Source organism: Cyclopterus lumpus, chromosome 15, assembly GCF_009769545.1.
Source record: "Cyclopterus lumpus isolate fCycLum1 chromosome 15, fCycLum1.pri, whole genome shotgun sequence".
Lineage (NCBI taxonomy): Eukaryota > Metazoa > Chordata > Actinopteri > Perciformes > Cyclopteridae > Cyclopterus > Cyclopterus lumpus.
The window spans coordinates 14,565,233-14,590,557 of record NC_046980.1 but is presented as its reverse complement, the minus strand read 5'-3'; the positions used below and the strand labels follow the sequence as shown (position 1 = coordinate 14,590,557).

The window sequence follows — 25,325 nt, the reverse complement described above, 5'->3', positions numbered from 1 at the left end:
TAAATGTATTTACAATACATATTATAGCTAACCTTTTTTTACCTTTATTTCTTGGTCAGTCAACATGTTGTCCACCTCAGTTGCCCTTACTGCTGACAAAAACAAAAAGCCATTTCTAAGCAACCAGTCTAATCTTGTAATCACTATCTTCCATCACACTATCTGGACCTTGAGTCTAAACTAAAAGTTTGATTGATTGATATAACCACGATACCAGATGACATCACGTGTCATATTACTACAATGACATCGATACGTGTTGCCCTAATTTCTGTTTTTATACAGATATTTTCGTCTGTAAGTGCGATAATTCCGATAGCTCCCTGAAGGCATCTTAGGCAAAGAGCGCATGCGCGATGCCCTATCTTTCAACGCTACCTTCAACCTAGCGCAGACGTTTTCCTTCCGCTGACGTCCTCCATCCCAGAGCCAGCAAACCCGCACTCAAACATGAGCTTCACGGTGGAAGAGAGGGGAAACCCCAATTCCCTGAGTTACCGCGTATTCTTCAGTAAGTAGACATTATAAAGTTGTATCATTGTTTGCTGCTCTGAGGTCTTTTCCACAAGCCCCACGGGCTAGCTGCAACCTTCCACGTGTCACTCATTCATTATTGTTGCTGATTTGTTTCTTCCTGCTAGTGATAGTTTGGACTCATGTTCGTACACAAACCGACACTTGTTTTAATTGTCGTCAATGCTCGTTTTGAGCCGTTTTAAATTGCGCTAGCCAGTTTTGTCGGTTTCACTGAGTAAGATAGTAGGTTTCTGACATAACGTCATAACATAAATCTAGACACTCGTCGAATTCTCCACCATTCTTGCCTGGACTTTGTAGACGGAAGTTGGTTCTTTCGGGAAACCTGACAAGGTGCTCAAACACGTCATCTGGCATAAAACGCCCTCTCTGAATATCATGCGTTAATAAACCCCATTGGTATTGATAAACGCAAGATTGCGAGCTGTTAAGCGGTTACACGAGCGTTAATGCTCACTTTAGTTGCTCAGACTGATTATAGTTTAGCTCCGTTTATCATTTTCATCATTTCTTGTAGCTCCCCATGTAGTTTGTAGCCATAGTTCTTTAAAGACAGACCCACGTCCAGCCTCTTTGTCTGTACCACTAGATGCACTACACTAGATGTGTCATTGAACCATGACTTGAGAGAGGTCATGATATATAGACTAAAATGCATAACCCGTAACCTGTGTTTTAATTATTAAGCAACTCATTGGCACACCTTCAGTTAGAATTGAAAGTATGCAGTAATAACAACCTATGCACTCTCTTGGCAAATGCACGATGATCTGTTCTGGTCTAGGACACTGAGTTGTTGATTAGAGACCGATAAGAGACGCCTGTGTGTGTCTGCCATATTCATATAGTGTTTCATCTGTTTTACAGAGAATGCTGATGGAAAGTATGTTTCACCGTTCCATGACATCCCAATGTACGCTGATGAGAGTCAGGTATGGTAGCATCTGTCACCTTTACCCCAGTAAAAAATACATGCATATATATTTATATATGGGTATTTTGTGTACCCTTTAAATATACCCACTGTTTAACATGTGAACTATAAGTGCTGCCATAATATGTAGTTTAATATAACACAAACTGTTACAGACACTGAACCTGTTTAAATGAGGAGTACGGTCATAGTCTATTTGAAAACGGCCTTTACTCTTAAGTGCTATGTCAATACTTGTGATTGCAGTGGATTAAGTATTATCTTATCTTTATGAAACAATAATCCTTTTTAATGTTTTGACCAAAGCAATGTAAGTAAAAACCAGAATGTTGCACATTATACAAGCATGTGTTGTGTCATCTTCAGTTGTGTCCGGTACCATTTCAGAGCAATTAAAGATTATGATGACAGATTCTTGTCACTTACAGAACATCTTCCACGTGGTTGTCGAAGTACCAAGGTGGACAAATGCAAAAATGGAGGTATGAGTTTCAGATAATCTGCCACCATCAGATTTTAGCAGCTTTGACTTTAGTTTGATCACAATGTCTTGGAATAGTTTATCCAACATGTTTCAAAATGTTTTCATTAACCAAAAGGGTAATCCGTCATCTTAAAGTTCAACAAGATTAAACATTGTGATTAACCTTGAATAATTGGTGTGTGTGTGTGTGTGTGTGTGTGTGTGTGTGTGTGTGTGTGTGTGTGTGTGTGTGTGTGTGTGTGTGTGTGTGTGTGTGTGTGTGTGTGTGTGTGTGTGTGTGTGTGTGTGTGTGTGTGTGTGTGTGTGTGTGTGTGTGTGTGTGTGTGTGTGTGTGTGTGTGTGTGTGTGTGTGTGTGTGTGTGTGTGTGTGTGTGTGTGTGTGTGTGTGTGTGTGTGTGTGTGTGTGTGTGTGTGTGTGTGTGTGTGTGTGTGTGTGTGTGTGTGTGTGTGTGTGTGTTTATTTAGCACTAATCAGTTCTTTTAAAAGTAACGGCAATACATTTTTATTTTCAGATCGCTACAAAAGAGCTGTTGAACCCAGTAAAGCAAGATGTGAAGAAGGGCAATTTGCGATATGTTGCCAATGTTTTCCCACATAAGGGCTACATATGGAACTATGGAGCCATTCCTCAGGTTAGTTTTTTGTTTTTCCAATTTGAATGTGTCCTTCCTAAAAACTGTGATGGCTTAAGGGCGATCTTGAAGCTTTTAAGATGTACAACAGCAAATGTTCATATGTATATATGTAATTGTACTTGATTCTGTTCGCATGCTTTGTTCTGTGGCGCTTCAGACATGGGAAGATCCCGCCCACAAAGATGGAGACACAGGCTGCTGCGGTGACAACGACCCCATTGATGTCTGCGAGATTGGCAGTAAGGTACAACGCTAGCTGATGATTTTACATCCTTATGTAAATGTTTCATCTTTCAATAGGTAATTAAGTCACTGTGATTATCGACTTCATTGTTTGCTGTGTACACTAATTTAAGTCAAAAAAGTACTGCTGATGTCAACAGAAAATTAACTGCAAAGTCAAACGTCCTCTCTAGGTGTGTTCCCGCGGGGAGGTAATCAAAGTAAAGGTGCTCGGCATCCTGGCCATGATTGATGAGGGCGAGACTGATTGGAAAGTGATTGCAATCAACGTAGAGGACCCTGAAGCCAACGACTTGAACAGTAAGAACCCTAATTATTTCCCTTTTTAAGTTTCTTAGCAGTCCTTCATCAGTCCTACTGAACCTATTATGTTGTGCTCATGTACGTTCAGATATCAGTGATGTGCAGCGCTTGAAACCTGGTTACCTGGAGTCCACGGTCGACTGGTTCAGGAGGTACAAAGTGCCAGATGGGAAGCCAGAGAACCGGTTTGCTTTCAACGACGAGTTCAAAGACAAGGTCTCCACCCTAGCACACCTTATTTAGCCTTACTTTTGACTGCGTCAAATAGTTTGGGATTCATCTTGAGCACTTTGCCAGTGTTGCTTTTCTCACTTTTCAAACTGTTAACTCTGCTGTGATAAAACATACTTTTAATGAACAGTTAATGCCCTTATCAAACGTGTGCAAACTTCACTTGAACTAGAATTTAAATGAATTATTAACCGACTGTTCTAGCATGAAGTGTTATCAAATAATAATAAAAGCTTTTAACTAAGCACTGATTTGTTTCTGTTTCAGGACTTTGCCATTGAAGTAATCAAGAGCACTCACAACTTCTGGAAAGCCCTCATTTCCCAGAAGACCAATGCTGGTGAACTGAACTGGTGAACACTGTTCTTACTACTTTGACCACGGCTAAAATTACAGCTGCTTTTTAGGACCAATATTAACTAAAGGGTATTAAATTATAGTTTCTAAACTGTGAATTAATGTGTCTTATCATGCAATGCAGCAAAAACACGTGTGTCTCAGACAGTGACAGCTCTTACTGCTGTTCAGTGGATGAGGCTAAAGCTGTTCTTGGTGGAGTAAGTAAGATTTAGTTTTCAACATAACATCTGTCAATACCAGGCCTTATTCCTCCATCATAATTGATGTTTCACTCTATTTCTAGACAAGTCCTTGTGGAAAAGAAGAACCCATCCCCTCATCAGGTAGCTTTTCAAAAAGATATTCCTATAAATATTATAATTGTATTTCTGCTGAACATGAGTGATCTGATGTGAGTGATGCTTTCATGTGCAGTAGATAAATGGTTCTACTATGAGAGGAAGTAAACCAGCAGCGGATTGGAGCGGAATGAATGGCTCATCTCATAGTTGAAGATGGCCTTACCAATGGGAACCAATGGGATGACTGGATGAGATCTGGACGGTTGAGTCTGAGCTGGCTGGTTCCCTGTAAATGGAGAGATACTGGTTAGATATTGTGGGAAAAGTAAAAAAAAGTACTTGTGTCTTGACCAATTATTTGTTGTCTTATTTAACAAAGATCTCTTTGGATATGGGCTGTCATAAACAAATTACTATTCTTGTGGACAAGACTGAACTGCTTGAATAAATAAAGCTTCTCTGGTTAAATTATCATCAAAGTGTGATTTCTTTTTTTTGCAAAACACTTTATGCAACAGAATAAGTTTAATGAGCAGAGATGATATTGAGATAATGTTAAAGAAATCAAGTTGAAATTGGCTGCTTTGGACTGAACTTCTTTTTTTGTTATAGGGCTGCCACCTAGTGTTCAGGACCTTGTATTACTTTTATTTTGTATGCATTTATTTACGGTATTGTTTTCACATTACTATTTGTAATGTATGTATGTTACATTAGGTCATTCCTCCATCTTCGTTTGTGTGCATCTTCGTTACTATCAGGCTCATGCTCTTTTTATTTACGTTAACAATTTACATGAACAAAATAGGTATAATAGCTAAATTAATTCCAGATTTGTATCGGTAGTATTCTGTGCTACTCAACAGTATTAATAACGTTTACAAAGAAACGTATCTTTAGGTCCTCACAATCAAAATGCATTGCCATCTTTAACATAACTTAAAATTGTGCTTTAGTATTTATTGTCTTACTTATGACAAACATTGTAGGTGTTCATATTGTAGAACATTGCGTATACAGTTATTGTTGTAAATGGCATCAGTGCGAGTTTATACCATAACTGCCATGTGCGCGCCCCTCCCCTCCTCCCACTTTATGTTCCAACATTGTGACGTATTTCCGGCTAACTGTCAAACCCGTAGGCTACATGACAGTCGACGGGACAGGTTGGACCAAAAACTAACTCACGGGCATTTCATAAATTCGACAGACGAAGGTAATGGCCCCAATTCCTATATCGCGTTCGCGTTGTTTCAGTCTCCACATTTGGTTTTCAGTGTAGTTTCCTGCTTGTTGAGCCACTTTCCTGACATGATAAAGGTTTACTTTGGCGAGTCACTCGGACCTCTTCGCGCGCGTGTTGTTTACGAACGCTAAATGTATCATTGTTGACTGTATGACAGCGGATGTTGTTGCAAATAGCTCCGGACCGAGGCGGAAATCGTGAAATCGCTGAAACAAACATTGTCCATCATGACTTGTGTGGCTCGTGTTATGTTGTAACGCATGTATATTGGTTTTGGAATACTAATCGGAGATGTGCATTAAAACCTGTTCGGTTTCTGACATGAATAACATTATAGAGGGTTCACTTAAGTCCTGTTGGGTTACAGTATTAATTCCGTAGACCTGGGATTCAAGTGTCCTACTTTAGAAATAGAGTTTGGTGTTTACGACTGAAACACTGTATGATAAGTAACAGTTAGGCATTTTCCCAGTCACTGAAGGCCTCACTATTCATTGCAACACGCACATCAAGTCTCATATAGAGTGACAGGTGTGTGTGAGTGAGAGAGGGAAGCAGGGGGTGACTGCTGAGATCAAGTGTCCTTGGCACAACCCGTCATAAAAATAGTCAAAGGAATATCAGTGTAACTTAGTGAGGCAGCTCTCAGAAACAAAATAGCATCTAAAAATCTTCTGAAACCTGTTTGTTTCGTTCGCCCTCTTTTCCTTTCATGCTTTAAAGCTTCTGTGATTACGCAGAGTTTATACATACCAGTAGAGTAATCCAGGATCGGGAATAATGATTAACAATGAGCTCCAGTGCTAGATCCTGTCCTTTTGGAACACTACATTAAATGCTACACTTATTTTCTATCTTGAAGTGCTGTGTTGTTTCATCTTCTCATGAATGCATGAGGGGAGAGGAGGCTTGGTTAAGGTCTAACTGCAGCGTAGTCAGTGTCCTGGGCTGTGTTCTTCTTTAATGTGCTATAATAAATACATTCAGTTATATGATCTGTATTACAGGCAGTCCAGAGAAATGTCTTTTATTTTTGACTGGATCTACAAGAGCTTCAGCAGTGTCTTGCAACTATTAGGTAAAGTACTGCACATACTGTACATATCAATAATATAGCCCACCCTTAAGTACCAGAACGTTGTTGTCATGTAACATGGATAAAGTCTCTCCAGAAAGCAAACTTCTCAACGTTTCTTGTGAACGTGTCAGAAAAGATTGCTTGTCATTCCCTTTGTCAGTAAAGGTCATGAAAACTATGGGGCTACAAACAAAATACCTAACACAAATCTCCCAAAACTATGATGACTATACAGGTTGTTTCAAAGACTAGCTGAAAATAGAGTTCCATAAAGTTTTTAAAAAATGTTTTTGATATCATCTATTTCTAAAAATAGATACCAGCCAATTTGCATAAAAACACAGATGTGGTAGAATTTCCATCCCATGCCTGAATGAAAAATAAAGACAACCACTTGGTGTTGATGACTTCTGTCTTCCTCCTGCTCATCATCATCTTAAAGATAAAAAACAGTTACTTTAAATGAATATGGTTATATTCTTTTTACCCTCAGGGCTGTACAAGAAGACTGGGAAGCTTGTGTTCCTTGGACTAGACAATGCTGGAAAAACTACACTCCTGCACATGCTCAGAGACGACCGGCTCGGACAGCACGTGCCAACGCTACATCCAAGTACATTCAGTGATTTGACATGTTGTCTGTTCTGCAGTCAGTTTGGTTTCTTGCCTCATCACTTATCTAAAGTCAGTGCTTCCCTTCTGTCCTCAGCATCTGAGGAGCTGACCATAGCTGGGATGACCTTTACAACTTTTGACCTTGGAGGTCATACGCAAGGTAGGAATAAGAAAGATGCCGTTTGATGCACTGCCAGCTGTGTTTACACACATGCTGACATTGTGTTGCTCTCTCAGCACGAAGGATCTGGAAGAATTACCTCCCAGCCATCAACGGTATCGTCTACATGGTGGATTGTGCAGACCATGAGCGACTAGCAGAAGCTAAAGTTGAACTGGATGTAAGTTTATTATATTGGTTTCCCCTGTATACAACACTCAGCGCAGGTCTCTTTGGTGTATATTTGAAACTTTTCTGTCTGCAGGCCCTGTTGACGGATGAAACCATCACGAACGTCCCGGTTCTCATCCTGGGGAATAAGATAGACCGTCAAGAGGCCATCAGTGAGGATGGGCTCAGAGGAACATTTGGCCTTCATGGACACACAACTGGAAAGGTAATCAACACACCAGGGATTCAATGATGTGAATTGAATCTCTATGTTGGAAAGCAGGGAAAAACACTCAGAACAGTATAGTTCCTATGGTTACTCTTTACTCTGCTTTATGTCTTCAATAAATAGCACATTTGTGTCCATGCTGCTTGGTCGTGGACAATTTCACTGAATAATAACAGTGTGCTTGTCAAATCTTGCAAGGCCACATCTACCTCCCTTTCAGCACAAAAGAAAAGTGTTATTTTTCATTGTATCAGGTTTAAGATATTGATGGTAAACTGTCCATGATAAAATGGGTTGAAATGCTTGAGTTGGGAATTAATATCTGTGCGTTTGGATGTGTCCTTTTGTTTCTTCTTAGGGCAAAGTGTCACTGAAGGAGCAGAATTTGAGGCCAATGGAGGTTTACATGTGTAGTGTGCTGAAGAGACAAGGATACGGAGACGGTTTCCGCTGGCTATCCCAGTATATTGACTGAGTCATGTTTCATTCATGCCTCATTTACCATGCTACCTGCACACAGAAAGACATGTTCCACAAAAACCTGCCATAGAGATACTTTGTTAACTATACCATAATTAGGACTTGTGTTACGAGTGTTTTGTGTTTATATACCTTGTATTCTTCATGAGTTCAAAGAACTCTATCATATCAATCATACCACAGCGAGTCAAAGATTAAGTTATGGATCACCCGGCTGTATTGAGTGTGGAGAATAATCTTCATGGTGTGGTTTGTACCTTTACTTCAAGCCTGTAGAGAATTCTTTGCCATATAGAACATGTCATCGCTGTGAATCAGTTTCTGACCCGGGTGTATTTTTAGCTGCTGGTGTAGACTTACAGTGAAGGTCAATTTGGTTAACATTTTGTGTTTGAGGTTACTCTTCCTTGATTGAGAGTGAATATTAGCATTATATATGTACATTTATCCTACTTCTTTCAAACTAATGGGAATCTTGAAGAACCATAAGATTTTTTTCATTCAAGAACACACTAAGTGCTGCAGAGATTTGTTCATAAGAAAAGTGTTAATACAGTAGACTGCTACCTCCAAGGATACTGACAGGTCTACTTATTTCATGTTTTTTTTTCTAATCGTTGAAGGGTTTATAACTGCAGGCCAATATATGAATGTGACCACAAGTGCATTAACTTACATTTTGCTGTGATGAGCTTTATTTGATGGCACAGGACAGCATCTAATAATTGCAGTACATGTTAACTGCATAAGAACAGCCAGGTGATGTGACAAAGGTAGATGCCAAACTACAGGTTTGCATGATAGTTTATTACTGTAAAACAACTTGAGTACTTTGTGATTAGTGGCTGCTCAAAACATGCAGTGATATTATGAGAGTACTTGGGTGGTGCTTAAAAAAGAAGAAGAAAAAGGCACACAAGTTATGCATGACATTACCTTTTAGTGCAATATTATACATTATTTTGTATATAAGCTTATTTATATTTTGCAATAAAAAAATTGGCCTAACTTATGTTACATCAAGCTGTGAGCGCTGAAGTTACAAAAGGCAGGTCATATTGTTATTAAACGTGTGAAGTTTGAGCCCAATAAATATTTTTGACAATCCTATAAATCTTTGTTTCTGGCAAATTTGTATCTATTGTAAATTGTAAACATTTTGATATAAACGATTGCGAACATCATTTAACACTCTTATTACTACACCATAATACTATCATTATGGTCAAACTAGTTTTAAGTTACTGTTATCGCAAAACAATATTTATATAAATAATTAACATCGAACCCTGCTAAACTATTAGACCTTTTGCAAAAAAAATGAAACCCATTTAACTCTTACAGTATTATTAAACATGCATCAGCTGTACACCTGATCCGAAAATAATCAGTAATTTTGGTAAATTAATTATTAAAAATACATAGTTTGATATTACAATTAAAAAGGTTTATTTAGTATCTCCAAAACTTTAAAATACCAAAAAGACTATGTATATGTATGTACATTAGCACAATCAACTAAGGTCCCGCCTCCTTATTTGTCATTGGATTAACATTCAGACCAATCACATTCATCTGAAGGTGGGTTTTCTTTTCTCGTAGACCAATGAGACTCAAACAGGAAGCTAGACGACAGATTTAGCATTGTAAACACGACTGTAGATACTATTAGCGAAGTTTAAACGCATGTCAGTTTGCTACACCTGTACTTTCGGGGTCTTGGCCAACCACTGGTCTCTGTGCTGCCTTTCAACGACTCTCCAGTGACTTCAAGTTGCTCCACCTCGTCATCGACTAACTTCTGCAGCGGCGTGGTTAAAGTTCACATGGAGGTGCAGGAGGTGGAGACGTGTTGCTGTGTAGTCCAGCTGTTTGAGGCGTTTTCAGCAAAGAAACCTCTGAGCTGCAGCGGAGTTATCGTGCATCGTCAGACTGGAACCGTGATATGCACGGGCCTCCCGTTCTCCCGTTTTACCACCGACAGAGAGCCCCTCTCCTCGGACCGCGGGTTCCTGTCGCCGGAAAACTTCAGTGAGAAACTTAAAATCCGCGTCAGCTTTTTGACGGAGCGAGAGCTGACCTCCGGTGGGTCTGCACGCGGAGAAGCATCCAAACCAACACGTCAACGGGAGGTCTCGGCCGAGCTGCTTATGCTGGTGAACTGCCCGGAGTTCAAACGGGCTTTCCAGGCAGTTTTCCAAGAGGCGGACAAGTGGCGTTTCCATGTTGATGAAGAGGACGAGGAGCTGCTCACAGATGCCCAGTCCCTCAGCTGGTTCGCGATACTGAAGGCGAGTGTGTCGGCGGACAGCAGCCCAAATACAGCCGGGACGATACCCTGGCAGAGCGGCTCATCCCTCCACAAAGGCTGCGCGGTGGTTGCGTGTGGCTCACCTTTCGGCTCCCTCTGCCTGGATCTGTTCAGCAGCAGCCTCAGCAGGGGCATCGTGAGCAACCTCTCCGGGGAGGACAACGCAGTCATCCTCACAGACGCCCGGTGCTTGCCGGGCACGGAGGGCGGAGGGTTGTTCGTGGTGAACGGCGCGGACACGGCGCGTCTCCTCGGACTGATCGTGTCTCCATTTGGGTGGAAGGCGAACGAGTGGATAGGCCTCACCCTGGTCTGCTCGGTCCACTTGATCTTCAGGAACATCATCCGCTGCACGAGGGCTCCAGATCCCCTCCGAGATGTTTGGCTCCACCCGGGAGAGGCATGCCTCCTCGTGTCCACCGCGGCCCAGGAGACCATGGCTGTGAAGTGCCCCACGGTGTGCTTCGTGGACAGTGGGCTGTTCTGGGGCTCAGGGGTCGTTGTCGCCTCTCGCCTGGTTGTGACCTGCCGCCACGTGGTCAACGGGAAGTCGACGGTCACCCTGAAGTTCCATCACCGGGAGAGGTGACCGTACATCTTAACCCCTGTTAAACTTAACAACCGCTCTTTCCAAAAGGTTCATTAAGCCAGTGGTTCTCAACAAAACATATCTTTAACTTTATCACAATATTGGTGGGTTAACATGCTTCATTACTGTACATTTTGTGCTGCACCAGGTACAGATCCCTGAGGAATGAGTCGAGGCAACTCCTTTAATATAAAGGCCCATCACACCCTTGAGTCACCCACACAAGTGTCACTTATTTTTGCCTGATTGGACCTTGTCTCAGGACTGTTTGTATGTGTCCTGTGTTTATTGATATGTATCCATTGTCCATTGATATGTATCCATTGTCCATCTAATAAGGCTAGCAGGCCCTGTCACATCACAATATTCATTTTATTTTAACTTTTATAAATGTCTGTTCCACGTGTTTTCACAAAATATGTGGGTCTTCACCATATGTGGTTGTATATTTGTTATCAATATTTGGTTAATTACTAGACCAGTAACTACCAACTGTATCTTGAGCGTATATTTAATCATACAGATGAAACCTGTGTGGGTTCAGGGCCTTTCAACATGCTGCAATGTTTCTGATCACACTGCGTACTGATTTGATGAAAATGCAGAATATCTAATGTTTGCTGCTTGTGGTGACTTCTGCTTCCCAGAGTCCTTGATGTCGTGGGTGATGTGCTGTTTGCTACTAAAACCTCCTCATCCTATGATTTGGCTTTGGTGCAGCTGAGGGACTCCGTCACAGAGGCTGTCGTCCCTTGCATGGCTCAGAGTTACAATCCAGGTTTGATTTCAGTCTTGTTTAGTCAAGTTTTTTTTGGGGGGGGGGCTTTACATTTAGTGCCAGAAGAGATCGGTCTCTTTACCCAATAAACTGATATAATATTGATGTTCAGCTTGGTTTGTCTGCCTACAGGTGAATCTGTAGTTGTGGTGGGATATGGAGGCTTGGGTCGGAGATGTGGTCCTTCCCTGACCTGTGGTGTCCTCTCCAAAACCATCAGCTTGAATGACCAGCCTGTCATGCTTCAGACCACTTGTGCAGTACAAGCAGGAACCAGCGGGGGTGCTGTGGTGCGGCCATGCTCAGGAGAGCTGCTGGGTAAGAAACCCTGCAACTACAAAGTCATGTTCTCTTTTTGATCAGTGGGGGGCATAAGATGACCATAGACAACTATAATGTAACAATGCACCCATGTGTAGCGAGAAGGCAGCTACACACACTAGATCGCTCTTTCTGCATTGCTGTATTTGCATTATTTTTTTCAAATTGTGTTTATTTGATTTTTTTTCCCCCCTTTCAAGGAAGAACAAGTTACAAATACAGTAAACATAAGAAACAAGCTACCAGACAATTATAAATAAAAATACAAATAATGATAAAAGTAAAATAAATTATATAAGATGACACTCATTGGTACATTGGCAAGGGGTATTTAGACAGTGGGATGCTCAGCGATTGTACAGGGGTAATGACTGTATGGTCACTTCAGAGCCCTAAGAAATTGAGGGCCCTTTACAAAGTCCAAGAAGGAAGTCCACATCTCTTCAAACTGTGCATATTTTCCTCTATGTTATTTTTTCCATGGCTATAACTTGTACAGTGTCCTCTAGCCAGCCTTTGGTAGTTGGCTTCTGTATAGATTTCCAACAATTTGCAATAGTCCGTCTGGCTTGTAGTAGGCATAGGGTAACCATCTTTCTGTTAGCTCTGCTGAGATTAATGTCCTTTGGTATGAGTCCCAAAACACACATTCTTGGGCACATAGGGAGAGCCACCTTTGATATATTTGAGAGTGTCTCAACAACCGTCCTCCAAAATTCCTGTACTTTTGAACAGGACCATAAACAATGGAAAAGCGTCCCCTTATGTGTTTGACATTTAATACATACATCAGGAATATTAACATTGAAACGATTCAAAAGCTCTGGAGTGATATACAGCCTCATGGATCATTTGTACTGTAACAGTCTGAAACCTGAATTAGATGTTTGTGTTTGTGATTGGGTAAAGATGTTTTGCCATTCAGACTACGATATCTCCTCCCCTATGTCTGCGCACCAAGCAAGTCACTTGTCCTCTGATGTCTCTGGTGACCCAGCAGACAAAATCTTATAAAAGATGTGAATAAGTCTTTTCTGATGAGGGCTTACCATAATATTTTCTACTGGTGAGAGGACCGGTATTGAGATCTTTTTTTTGGGTCTTATAGATGAAGTCTCTGACTTGTAGGTATTTGAAGAAATGTTTAGCAGGTATATCAAATTGTTTTCTAATATCTTCAAATGGCATGAGAACACCCTCCTGAAAGAGATCTGCTATTTGGCCAATACAATTGTCTGCCCATAGTTTAAATCCCTTGTCCTTAGCCCCTGGATGAAAATTGGTGTTTCCCCAAATGGGTGTGAACTGTGATAGCTTAAGGGGAACCTTTAGGTAGTTATGAGCTTCATGCCAAACACGAATGGAGTTGGAAACAAATGGGTTACCTGCGAATTTCTTTAGTTTATCCGGTTTATCTGAGTATAGATACATATGAAGAGGTATGTTGGATGAAGTCTCTCTTTCCATGGCCACCCATGAGAGGGATGAACTGGATCTGAACCAGAAGGAGGTTGTCCAAAGCTGACATGCCCAGTAGTACCATGTGAGGTTGGGGAGTTTCAACCCTCCCCTGTCATATGGCAGATATAGTAGAGAGAGGCGTAATCTTGCTCGTCTGTTACTCCATATGAAATTTCTGAAGACTTTAGTCATATTTGGGAAGAAGTGTGTTGAAATCATCACACCTCTAATATAGGCTTTGAAGGCTTCCCATCTGATAGATGCTGAGGTTTCATCTGTATTTGTAGCAAAGAAAAACTTAATATTCCTTTCCACAGAGTTTAGAAACTTCTGATCATGGAGCCATCTCGGGCTAAGCCTCCACACTGTTTGGCCCCTGGGATGTGGAGTAAGGCGGTAATGCAAAAACAGTAGGGCATGATCTGAAATAACTATGCCTTTGTGTCCACAGTCCTGTACATTGGCCGCCAGAGTCTCAGAGATTAAAAAATAATCTATGCGGGATTGTGTTTTGTGTGTGTTTGAGTGGCATGAATATTCTAGTGTGGTGGGATTTCTAATTCTCCAGATATCGCAAAGATGCAGCTCTGACATAAAGTGGCCTATCACCTTTCGGGTATTTGTATGGGAAGAGTCATTTCTTGATGAGCGGTCTAGAAGGGGGTTAGGAGCACAATTTAAAATCTCCACCCATAATTATTTCACCTCGAAAAGAGGAAACGGTCATGAAGAGATTACTAAAGAATGAGGCATCGTCATTGTTGGGCCCATAAACATTTACAAAAACAATTTCTTGATTCAAAAGAGTTCCCCCAACCACCACAAATCTACCTGTAGGGTCCTGGAGAAGTTTGTGAATCCTAAAGGGGACTGATTTATGGATAAGGATTGCTACTCCTCTTGCCTGTGAGGAGCAGCAAGAAGCTAGAATTGGCCCAGGCCATCTCCTCCTTATGCGTACAATCTCCTCAGATAATAAATGAGTCTCTTGGAGAAATATGACTTTTGCTTGGAGATGTTTAAGTCTGGACAGTATTTGCTTGATTTTAACTAATTTTCTCATACCCCTGACATTCAATGAAGTAATATTGAGATAAGGAGCTTTACTCATAACCCAGCCTAAGTAATATTATCGTTATAACTTCAACTCCTCTTCTACCATAGACCAGTGTCCCATCAAAACATGGAAAATAAAGAAATAAAAAAACAGTAACAAACGCCCTGTATTTGCATTTTTAAGACTGTTATGATTATTTTCTGTTTTGCAGGTATTGTGTCCAGCAACACGAGGGACTTCGCTGCCAAAGTGACCTACCCGCACCTCAACTTTAGCATCCCAGTGACTGTTTTTCAGAGATTGTTGCAGCATTTTCACCAGACAAAGGATGTTAATGTGTTCAGGGTGTTGGATCGCACAGAAAAAGAAGTCAGCACAGTGTGGAGGCTACAGAGTGAACAAAGTAAACTATAACCGAGGACCCCTGCAGATATGCTAGAGAAAAAGATTGGATGGTTAAACCAATATGGATGACATTCATAATCATATTAAATAATCAAATAGATATTATATGTAATTTTTTAAACCGTTGCTGTTTCAAACCATACTTTGTTACAAAGACAGACACAAAGTCACAGATCCGAAGGAGAAAATGCTATTAAAATCATTAATTCCTAATGTTGATACTCTCGACCACAATTATGCAGTGAACTGGGTCATATTTATAAATAATTATGTTAAAATTGACTTGAATACATGCTGAGATTGTAATTATATTAATAAAATATAATATATTCTGGTGACATTTCTGTACATAATTGTCACAAATGATCCTCATGACAACTATAATACCACAGACATTTAGAGTGGGAGGGCTGAATTAAGCAGGATTTAATACCCATATTATTCTCTATGTAAATTCACAAAGCACCAGATAGAACAATGGCAGAAAAGTCATTTAAGTTACAATATGAAGAAAAGACATTGCACTTTGTATCTGTTTTAATTTAAATCTGGTGCTGTTACATATGGATTTCTTCACCAAACATGAGGAGAAATCAGCTTTACTTGCAGATAGGTTGCTGAAAATGATTGGTCCCTTTGGGTAGCCATAGACCTGCTGTCAGTATCAGGTATTCAGACATCTGCTGGCAGGGCTTCCCACTCACAGCTAACACATTTAAGGTTTCACCCACTGGGACATTACTGGTACTGATTTCCATTATCACCGAAATGTGAAACTGCGAAATGACATTTCAGAGGATTGGTTACTGTCAGTTTTTTACAATGCTAAAACAAAGCTCTCTTGGCCTGAGCTGCAGAGAATATGCATACACTGAATCAAACTGCATGGTTTCTATGTCCTTGTTCCCAGACTGAATACTTCACAGTGGAGAGGCTTGAGCAATGTGCCGAGGGGGCCCAGGAGAGTTTTCTATAGGCATTGTGCTGTTAGAAGTGCTGATGTGCAGACTGTATTTCATTTCTGCTGTTTTCCCATAACTATAAGCTCCACTCCACTGCAGAGGGAGGTACGGCAGGAGTAGAAGTGAGCTGACAATAAGATGTACTCCAGAGAGATTTATGTCTTTGAAGTGGTAGTTGTTAAGATGGGCTGCATCGTTATCTATTATACTGTTTGTTATTTATATTCAACATTCAAGAATGCAGTTTAACTTTACTTTTTTTTTTAATTGATCACCTACGTGGTAGATTTCACTTGAAATACAGTATTAGCAAGATTTTAAGACTGTGTTTTAAGACCAGTTTAAATGAGGAAAAAATACACATTTGTTATACTAAAAATGGTCAATGCCTGCTGAAAACCGCTGTATCTATTCATACACACACACACTTATTGATGTTATTAGTTCCACATGTGGTTTTCTTGCTATAAATAGTAAATAGTTAAAAGGTTTGCCGGGAGAAGGGTCCAGTAAACATGCTGCACAACACCATTGCTGGTGCAGAAATTTTTTAATTTGACAAGCAATGAAGAAAGAACAAATGCACAGACTTGCATGTACGGTGGCCAGCTTGGCCACATAAACAAGTTTATTTTATTAGAATTTTTTTTATTAAACACAATAATTGATCCACATTATGATACGATGTACACTTGTCAACTAAGCAGTATATTCTGCTAGTCTTTCAAGGCATTGATAACAGGACTAATAGGTGACAATCTGTATTCTGATACACACATTATATACAAGCGAAAGAGTGATGCTTAAGAAACATATTTTCATTAAGTCATGAATGACTACATATGAGCAGAAGCAAATTACATGAAAACGGTAAAGTCAAAGGGTGCTTTTCAATATTCAAATGTGGCTTCCTCTCTTTATCGCCTGTTTCCTGCCTGAAATCCAAAGTGGTTATCTAAATGTCGTTCATCTGCAGAAAGGAAAGATGAAAGAGGCCAATTTGGACTATTGAAATGCACTTTACATTTTTCAATGCAAGCACATGACAAGCACCTGCAAGTGCTTAAAGTCTCCATTATGCATCAGCTAAAACTGGTCAAAGAGAGTTCAAAGGACTTACAACAGAAGAAAACAAAGATTCACAAGTATGGGGGTCAAACTTCTCTAGAACTATAATTAATAGTGATATGTCCCCTACCCCTGCCCGTTTAAAGTACATCCTGTAACAATAAATACGCCCATAACATATGCATATTCCCTCTCCCAACCCGTGCAATCTTATCCCTTCGCTTTTTCATCAGCAAGTGTTGTTCTGAGTGTGAGAGCGTCACCGCGTCTATCTCTTTGCAGTATCTGTGTGTGTGTGTGTGTGTGTGTTCAGGACAATCAAGATGCTCTTGTAGAGAGGTTGGACTACAGTGTTTACCAGATATAGCCCCCATCATCCACCTCCCCTACTTCTCCCTCTTCCTCTTCAGCCTCTTCTGCAGTCTCCTCAGCCTCCTTCTCCTCCTCCTCGTCTTCCCATCCAACCCCACTTCCAATATCACCTGAATATGCCATTTCATCATCTGTAGAGAGACGGGCAGAAAACATGCAGGGCAAGGGGGGGATTGGGGGGGGGGGGGGGGGGGGGGGGGGGGGGGGGGGGTATGCATGGAGACTTAATTATCCACTGTGTCAATATTGTATATTGTAATACATTCGGTTCAGCATGTCTTCCTCTCAACTTTGATGAAGTTCTTTCAATCAATGAGAAATGCTGAAATCAATTTAAAAACATTGACTGCAATGGTAACAAGGGGGCATGTGTTTGACTTTGTCTGGATTTTAATAGCTATTTCTAAACCTTGCCAGAGGAGCCATTCTTATTAAGCGCAGGTTCTGTGCAACCAGCCCTCATTTATCTTGAAAGACTTTTCTCACAGCGACAAAGCGACGCTTCAGAATGCAAATGACTCCGGACACATGAATGTGGCACCGGTCCCTGCAGTGAGTTATGTTGCAGTGGGCCTCAGTCCTTCAACATAAAGAAAGCCCTGTGCAGAAGGCATGTGGGGGTGCGGTAGAGATGTGGGCCGATCCACAGTGGAAATGTCGAGTTTATTTTCCTGCCACATTCAGCTTTCAATTTCAAATTATATTCTCAGATACATATTGACAGCTGAAACCTAGAGGATTTACCGCAATCTGGCTTGCCGCGCATCCTAGATCCGGCTACTTCTCCTCCGTTCTGGTCAACACACCAGCACTCTCCCCTGTCACACTGCTGCTTCCTGTAGTAGCCGTCCTCATCACAGCTTGGGATGAATCGACCTGGCGTTCACACACAAAAACACAAATAAATAAGAGTCGGGTATGGTATCCTGCATGATGCATTTTCACACATGGCGGCCAGGTGAGAATGTAATGCATGCAGCATATGTTGCAGCCAATTCCATATTCCATGAATACAAATATGCTCATGAAGCAAGACAGGGGGGAATAAGTATTAAGTCCAGCATATTGGGGCTGTGTGTGTGTGTGTGTGTGTGTGTGTGTGTGTGGAGGGGGGGGGGGGGGTGGGGGAGGAGAGTCAACTCATACTCTAGAGTCATGCTCTTCAGAGATGAAGAGATCTATCATGACGTTAAAGATTTCAGCGAATAATGTAAAAAAAAAAAGAAAGAAAAGCAAAACACATATAAGATGGGGGCAAAACAGAACTGTCCAGTCTTTCAAGGGAACATCTGAGCTTCGGGCTTGCAGCCTGCTCTTCGTCCTTGGAGAGTCCTGACTCAGAGCCCAGTCAGCCAGCCCAAATCTGCAGTGTGCATATGCGTACACACACATGCACATTCACATATTCACCCGCTCACACATACATGTAAGACACACTGATGGCTGCTTTCCTTTGCCGTCTGTCAGTATCACATTCTAATCCACCAGACTGATCAGGGACTAATCCCCGCCTCCTGCTTGTCATCTGCTGGAGGAAATCCGTCCACCAAGAAAGACAGATCCAATTTGGCTGAAATGCTTTAGTAAGAAGATGGATACATACCAAACCTTCTCTTCCCGCCGTCTAATACTTGGATCCTCTCGAGGTCAGCCAGGCAGGGTGGCTCTTAAAAAGGAAAGAAAAAATATATATATATATTTTTTTTTACAAGAGAACAAAACACACTCCCTGCCACATTAACGGAACGAGACCCAGAACAGAGATAATAATTACCTATAATCTTTCAAAAACAACCAACAGTCAAAATTAAAGTATCTTCTGAGTGTAATCAATATTTTCTAAAATTCCAGTGCATTTCCATCTCAATCAAAGAACTGTATGAGCTGGACTGCTTTGCTGGTTGGCTGACAGTCTCAGTCTCTGAGAGCTGTTGGAGAAGCAGGCTGTCAACCAGCAGCAGGAAGGTTCTTAGCTCCTTGTGGTTTCACCCCTCAGGGGAACGAGAGAAGGAGCAGGAAGACAAATAGTGACGCACCAGCACATTACACAGAGATGGCTACACACCTGAGGGGCAGTTGAGCGCCTTGCAGTTTGAAGGGGAAGATGTCAGCACAGAGGCATGTGACTGTGTCTACTACCCTCACCCCCACCCCAGAATACTCACTCTCTCTCCAGAAGCAGAGACACCACTCGGCAGTGGAGACCTTGCCGTCCCTGTAGGAGTCACATGAGTTGAAGAAGGGCCGGATGCAGACCTCGTACTTGTCCAGGTTGATGGCAGCCAGCTCAGCCTGGTCCAGGTACAGGTCGCCATTTGTGTCCAGCTTGGAAAACATCCAGCCTATGGAGTCCTTACAGCTGGCAACCAGGCTCCTCTCCAGCACTGCAAACACAAAGACAGACAAACAAACATTCATTGTTATCAAGAGGCAGCTGCACAGATGGAAAGTGAAACCATGCCAATGTGCTCAGCATTATCTCCTGTTTCCAATGCAAATCATTTTCTTAATTATGTTCCATGTTTCCACAAAGAAAAAAGGTTGCATCTCATAAAAAAGGCATTATTAACATTGTACAAGAATTCCCTTCTTCTCACTTTACAGCCCGGTTAAGACTTAATGCTTCGCGGGCACTAACTTGTGGCTGAACGGGTCCTGAGGCTCCCTTCCTTTTGTTTTGAAGCACAGCATGTGCTCTTATTGAAGTCTGGATTTATTAAATAGTAGCTCTAACCTGATGTGGCGCTGGCTGCAGTGGTCCTGGCCCCAGTCTTGCTATTGTTGTTCTGCTTGGCATTACTCTGCAGTAGCTGGAACCAGTCCCTCAGACGCTCCCCGAGATCAGCCAGATCCTGTCCGGTGCAGCTCTCTGTGGAGGCCAGAAGGAGATGAATAATATGATATTTCTTGCACCTTTTCATGTATTTATGATCATTGTTGTGTGTGACAGACATACAGAATAAAAGAGATTGGAAGCCTTGTATTGTCATGAATTCATGTTAAATATATAAATCGTACCACGTTTACTCTCCATGGATGTAGGGGCAGCAGTTGCACAAGGACACAGACCTGAACACTTCAGGGTAAGATCCTTCCCTGTAAGACAAGCCTGCTGCTCCAGCTTGCACTGCAACACAAAACACACAAATACACCCATCAACACACACATCGAGAAGGGGACATAAAGGTGAAGTAAAATGAGTTATTGCCGCAAGATAGATAAAGAATTAATGAGGCGACCGACTGTATGCTTTAATTCAAATCAGAGATTTGCTCCTGAATGTGCTTTTCAACCTCTGCTTGCACACAAGGTCAGGAATAGTGATCCAAAAGAAAAAGCATAAATCAATAAACATGGGTTTCTGTCACCACGAGAAACCAATTGGTCATTCTGAGGCTATATGTCATCGCTCCTTGTCTCGGATTTTCCGCTGATAGTCTCCTCACACTACTCTGCTCTGAATGTGCAAGTTGTATGTCACTATTTATCCCACAATGCTTTGCACATTGTTTTAGCATGTCCATGAAACAAAAAGCCAAAGCTGTGAATACAAGTACCAACATCTGACAGATGCACATATGTATTGTATAAATGTCTGTGTCTGTAAGTATAATAAGTGTTAAATAGGTGTCAAGACTATTTTAGCAATTCTATATCACAACATTTGCTATTATAAAACATATGTGATGCTGAAGCCACACGTACAATATGTTCACTTCTTTGTTGAGGGGGATGGTGTACAGGTCCACTGCCAATGCACCCTCCACCTCCTCACAGTGATTATTTATACTGTCTTTACTTTTCAGAGAAATTCACAAATTCATTAAACCGATAAAGAGACATTTATATTTTTTCCTCTATGTTTAGACTTAAGCCTGCACTACTTGTTATTTGGCAAATTGAGTGCAACAGAAACAAGCTGTAAACACAGTTGTATATCCAGAAGACAATGAAGACATTGTTTCAGAGTTGTGCTTCTGGCCAGCTGGCATTTTATAGGTCCAACATTCACTCTCATTTTTGCTCTGCTTTACTACCAACAACTCCTGGGGGGGAATCTGTCTATTTAGCTGCTAAATGCTTCATTATGTTCACCAGCTAGTTGCAAACATAGTCTGTGTGTTTGGTGCTGGCCAGGTAGTGTGCTGTCTAGCAGCAGCTTTAACTTCATGGTCATTTTGGAAGCTGTAGTTTTCTTTTGTTACTCTTCCCTCACTGACACAAAGTCATAATTGTCACGGGTGTAGCCACAGGAATAGGACCCAAACACCAACAACGTCAAAAAAAGCAACTTCATTCCTTGATGAATATTCCAAGCAGAAGTATCACAAAATACAGACTCTATAGTGATCAAAACAGGACAAACCTACAAAGGGGAATGACACAAACAGGATTTAAATACACAGGGATGGTGCAGGTGATTGGACACAGGAGGAAACAATCAGGGACATGGCAGACAATCAGGACAGGAAGTGCAGGGAAACGGGGACTTCAAAATAAAACAGGAAACAAGACACACAAATCCAGATCCTGACAATAATACAACATAATTCTACAGCACAAATAACAAAACAGCATCCAAAATGACTATAGAGTTGAATAAACATGTTCAACTAAAAACTGAATATTATAACCTTCATAAAGGTAGAATCTATTGCACCACTGTTGTATTAGACTGCATTGGTGTGCCTAATAAACTGACAACTGAATGTATATAGCAGTATAGTCAACAAAAAGGAAAATGCTTAAAACAAAACCTTCAATAACTAATTCAGTTAAAATTGCCTCCACTAAGGTATTTTATGTTCATTCTATGCCCATGTTTCTTTATTGTTGAGCACTTTGTCCTGCATTTACAGTATGAAAGGTGCTATAATGTACATTAAAGATTATTATGACTATTATTCTTATTATTTATTTTTAATTACAATTTGCTTGGAATCAATCAAATGGATCCCAGCATTTTGTAAAAACAAACAATTATATGATCATATCATTAAGACATGAAACCACCGAAAGGTCGATAAACTGATAATATTATTATGTTATTCCCCAGCCCTATGGATGTGCATTTGTTTCTGTGTACCTTTGAGGCATAGTTGCGTCCGTCTGATCCACACACAGCCCCAGTGGAGGAGATGGGACAGGGCTGACAGTTTCCATCAGGAGAGCTGAGTGCAGGCTGCTTCAGTCTGCAGGACAGAGGACACACACACACACACTTCAGCCGCACTGAGTCAAGCTGAGACGGCAACTGCTGCTGATTCAGAGACCAGACACAGCAACACCAACCTGGACAGGAAGCCAACCGCCCTCCATGTTGTCTGAATGTATTAACTTATAATTTAACAGCAGGCAGTCGTACTGCACTGGTGCACAAACACTCTTTATCACATCCCAAGCCAGCACAAGTCACTGTGAACTTGCTTTTGTTGACCTCACGTTAGTGCATTAACAGGGAAGATGTGTGTGTGTGTGTGTTTGTGATTGGGGAGTTCTTACCCAGTGGCTACACACTCACCTATGTTCAAGTTTCTTGCGGTTGACGCATACAGCTTTCTGGTAGCCCTGGGCGATACACACCTTGTGTCGGCTGCACTTAACCTTCTGACAGGGGTCCTTGGTTGTGTCTACATCTGGGAACAAAATATAAAATTATATTTAGAATGAAGTATCTTCACTGCTTCACTCTTACTCTTTTTCGGCTCCCAGTTTTGAATTCCGAATTTCTCGCCTCCATTTGCTCGACACAACTTGAGTCAGTCTAAAGTATTAGAGTGGTGCAAAACTGTTGGTCTTGCACTCTAACAAATATGCATCTTGATTACTGTTCAAATAAAAGTTTTTCCCATTTACTGATTTGAATAGAATTGATTTATTACACTTAATATGTGACCTGCTAACACCAATACCTTTTGCAATGTAGTCTAAAGCCTGCATGGCTAGCTCACTCTGCCCCATCCATCCATCCATCCATCCATCACACTCTAGCAGCTAATGCTGAACTGCGTGTCAGCACCCAACACACACTCATATGTCACAGATGTCTGTTCCAGGCACCCAGGTGCCTGACCTAGATGTCACACTCTATTCTCTTCACATCCCCTGGCTTTTATTCACCTGCACTATCCATCAATACAGTACACCGGAACACAGATTATTCACAGACTGCGGTTGTAGGTTTGGTCGACATGACGAGGGGGCTTGAATTCATCCCCTGCTCTTACTGTATCCTATTTTATGGCAACATTCTAATTTCGCAGACAGGCTTTGGATCTCCTCGCTTGTCCTCTCCGGTGGATGAATACATTAATGCTGCCAACATCACAGGATTATTGAAGCAAACCGACAGATATCTGATTTGAGAAGCAAATCCAAAACAATACATCCCCCTGTCATGGCTGAGCTGGTTGTATAACCGACGGACTGCTCTAACTAAGAAACAGTGCGACTCAGCGGTATCAATGCCCAGATGCACTCTCATCCATTCCCCCCCCCCCCCCCCCCCCCCCCCCCCCCCCCTCCCGTCTAATTCACACCAGTGCATCAGCAGAATCAGGGTGCAGCAGCACATCAAGCCCTCACAATATTTCCTGACACAAAAGAGGACAAGTATTAAGGTACCAATGGGGATACAGCACACAGAGAAGGTGGCAAGTATACAAAACAATGTATTTTGCAATCAGTCCAATGAAGACTTAAGAATAATAGAAGCAGCATACAGAGATCAGATAGGCCTACTCCTGCCTTTTAATCGTAAAACATTTGTAAATACGTCTTGTTGGTAGCGAGCGGCTACAATGCTGGCACGCCGTTGTGTTGTGAGTACAGAAGCATAAGGTGGCTGCCTGAGCCTCATGTTAACTTAACAGGCTTCCACGGATTAAAGCAGTGCCTGCGATGATGACGTTTCCATAGCAACAGGCTCTCTGTGGTCTGGGAATCATTTCTGGGTTGACTGTGATTTGCAGCTCAATCTGGTGTTTCTGAGAACTCGCACCCTCTCCGCTTCTGAAACCCCTGTTGTGCAATCACGTCTATCAATCTTCCTCACGTTCTCATTCCTTTGTCTCCTCAAATCAGACATCTTCACTTTGTGTTCTCATTCATGTTCTACCTGCGTGTTTATTATTTTCCTCATCACATCCACTCTCTCTCTATTCAACCCCAGATGCACCTACCTACTTCCATTTTTACTTTACGAAAGTCTCTCGTTTGGTATTAAACTAATGCCTGCAGCAGTAAAGCTTTCCTAATTAGGCTCCCTGTGCTTCAGTCTAATACAATCCAGATCTGCATGAGGTTTATCCCTGCAGATTGAGGATAACAGAAGCAGAGCTCAGGCCACATCCTCATCATCAACCCTCTTATCTACTATTTACACACTCAGTCTTAAACATCATTAGTGTTATCTTCTAAGTAGCAGTGAAGGCATGTCTGTTAGTCCGGTTAATGCAAAAATAGGCTTGAATTCCCAGAGAGACTAAATAGAATCAGCAGGAGAATAAAGGTCTCACCACACACCTGCATCAATTGATTTTCTTTGGGCAGTGCAACAAGTTGAAAAACAACAACATTCTCACCACTGATGGTGAAAGTTGCTTATTTAGCAGACACGGACGAATGTTAGCATTTAATTAGAGTCATAATTCTTTCCACATGATGAATCAAAGTACAATATTCCCTCTCCCTTTAGCGCAGCTCCACCAAAACAATGCTCAAGACGCTAAAATGCTGAGTAAAGCTAGCGCTGAGAGGAACTCCAGGGTCAGGTGAGTCTCTGTGGGTTCAGGACAACATAAATCATACATTCATTTGATGAATTGTTAAAGGAATGGCTCCACATGGATGCTGGGAAATTGGGTCATTGGGTAAGTCATTGACACTAAATGTGAAGCTGAGAAACTGAACATGAAAAGTAATATAACTAAAAATGATTTATTTTGGAGCGTATTTAGAAGATGTTGAATAGAAAACGTTAAGAATCCCCATCCATGGTCACACATTGCGCC

The 25,325-nt window shown here is 41.4% G+C and overlaps 4 protein-coding genes across 5 annotated transcripts in view; 3 read left to right on the top strand and 1 right to left on the bottom strand.

Moving 5' to 3' along the window:
* Nucleotides 1-348: 348 nt before the first annotated feature.
* ppa1b (inorganic pyrophosphatase 1b) lies at nucleotides 349-4,483 on the top strand. Of its 2 annotated transcripts, none has more exons than XM_034552723.1 (11): nucleotides 349-511; nucleotides 1,405-1,469; nucleotides 1,900-1,953; nucleotides 2,469-2,588; nucleotides 2,749-2,835; nucleotides 3,008-3,134; nucleotides 3,226-3,353; nucleotides 3,636-3,721; nucleotides 3,850-3,925; nucleotides 4,012-4,051; nucleotides 4,143-4,483. In XM_034552723.1, the coding sequence occupies exons 1-11, from the start codon at nucleotides 451-453 to the stop codon at nucleotides 4,172-4,174; spliced, it is 876 nt and encodes a 291-aa protein (XP_034408614.1). In that variant the 5' UTR covers nucleotides 349-450; the 3' UTR covers nucleotides 4,175-4,483. The 2 variants fall into 2 exon arrangements, with proteins under 2 accessions (XP_034408614.1, XP_034408615.1); XM_034552724.1 differs by having other exon boundaries at nucleotides 360-511; nucleotides 4,146-4,483.
* A 634-nt stretch (nucleotides 4,484-5,117) lies between these two features.
* On the top strand, nucleotides 5,118-9,095 carry sar1ab (secretion associated, Ras related GTPase 1Ab). The gene is made up of 7 exons (XM_034552672.1): nucleotides 5,118-5,225; nucleotides 6,263-6,333; nucleotides 6,827-6,946; nucleotides 7,043-7,108; nucleotides 7,186-7,289; nucleotides 7,374-7,505; nucleotides 7,867-9,095. The coding sequence occupies exons 2-7, from the start codon at nucleotides 6,276-6,278 to the stop codon at nucleotides 7,981-7,983; spliced, it is 597 nt and encodes a 198-aa protein (XP_034408563.1). The 5' UTR covers nucleotides 5,118-5,225; nucleotides 6,263-6,275; the 3' UTR covers nucleotides 7,984-9,095.
* Nucleotides 9,096-9,534: 439 nt separating this feature from the next.
* Nucleotides 9,535-15,248, top strand: tysnd1 (trypsin domain containing 1). The gene is made up of 4 exons (XM_034552878.1): nucleotides 9,535-10,884; nucleotides 11,536-11,666; nucleotides 11,799-11,984; nucleotides 14,717-15,248. Exons 1-4 carry the CDS (start codon nucleotides 9,815-9,817, stop codon nucleotides 14,917-14,919), a joined length of 1,590 nt encoding a protein of 529 aa, XP_034408769.1. The 5' UTR covers nucleotides 9,535-9,814; the 3' UTR covers nucleotides 14,920-15,248.
* A 1,157-nt stretch (nucleotides 15,249-16,405) lies between these two features.
* Nucleotides 16,406-25,325, bottom strand: part of spock2 (SPARC (osteonectin), cwcv and kazal like domains proteoglycan 2) — a 32,375-nt gene continuing 23,455 nt past the window's right edge. The window contains exons 5-12 of the mRNA XM_034552869.1: nucleotides 22,835-22,949; nucleotides 22,400-22,505; nucleotides 20,331-20,439; nucleotides 20,047-20,181; nucleotides 19,478-19,696; nucleotides 18,916-18,978; nucleotides 18,057-18,188; nucleotides 16,406-17,443 (exon numbers count right to left, since the gene is read on the bottom strand). Of these exons, the coding sequence (XP_034408760.1) occupies nucleotides 17,295-17,443; nucleotides 18,057-18,188; nucleotides 18,916-18,978; nucleotides 19,478-19,696; nucleotides 20,047-20,181; nucleotides 20,331-20,439; nucleotides 22,400-22,505; nucleotides 22,835-22,949 (1,028 nt within the window). The 3' untranslated portion in view covers nucleotides 16,406-17,294. The remainder of the gene's footprint in view (nucleotides 17,444-18,056; nucleotides 18,189-18,915; nucleotides 18,979-19,477; nucleotides 19,697-20,046; nucleotides 20,182-20,330; nucleotides 20,440-22,399; nucleotides 22,506-22,834; nucleotides 22,950-25,325) is intronic.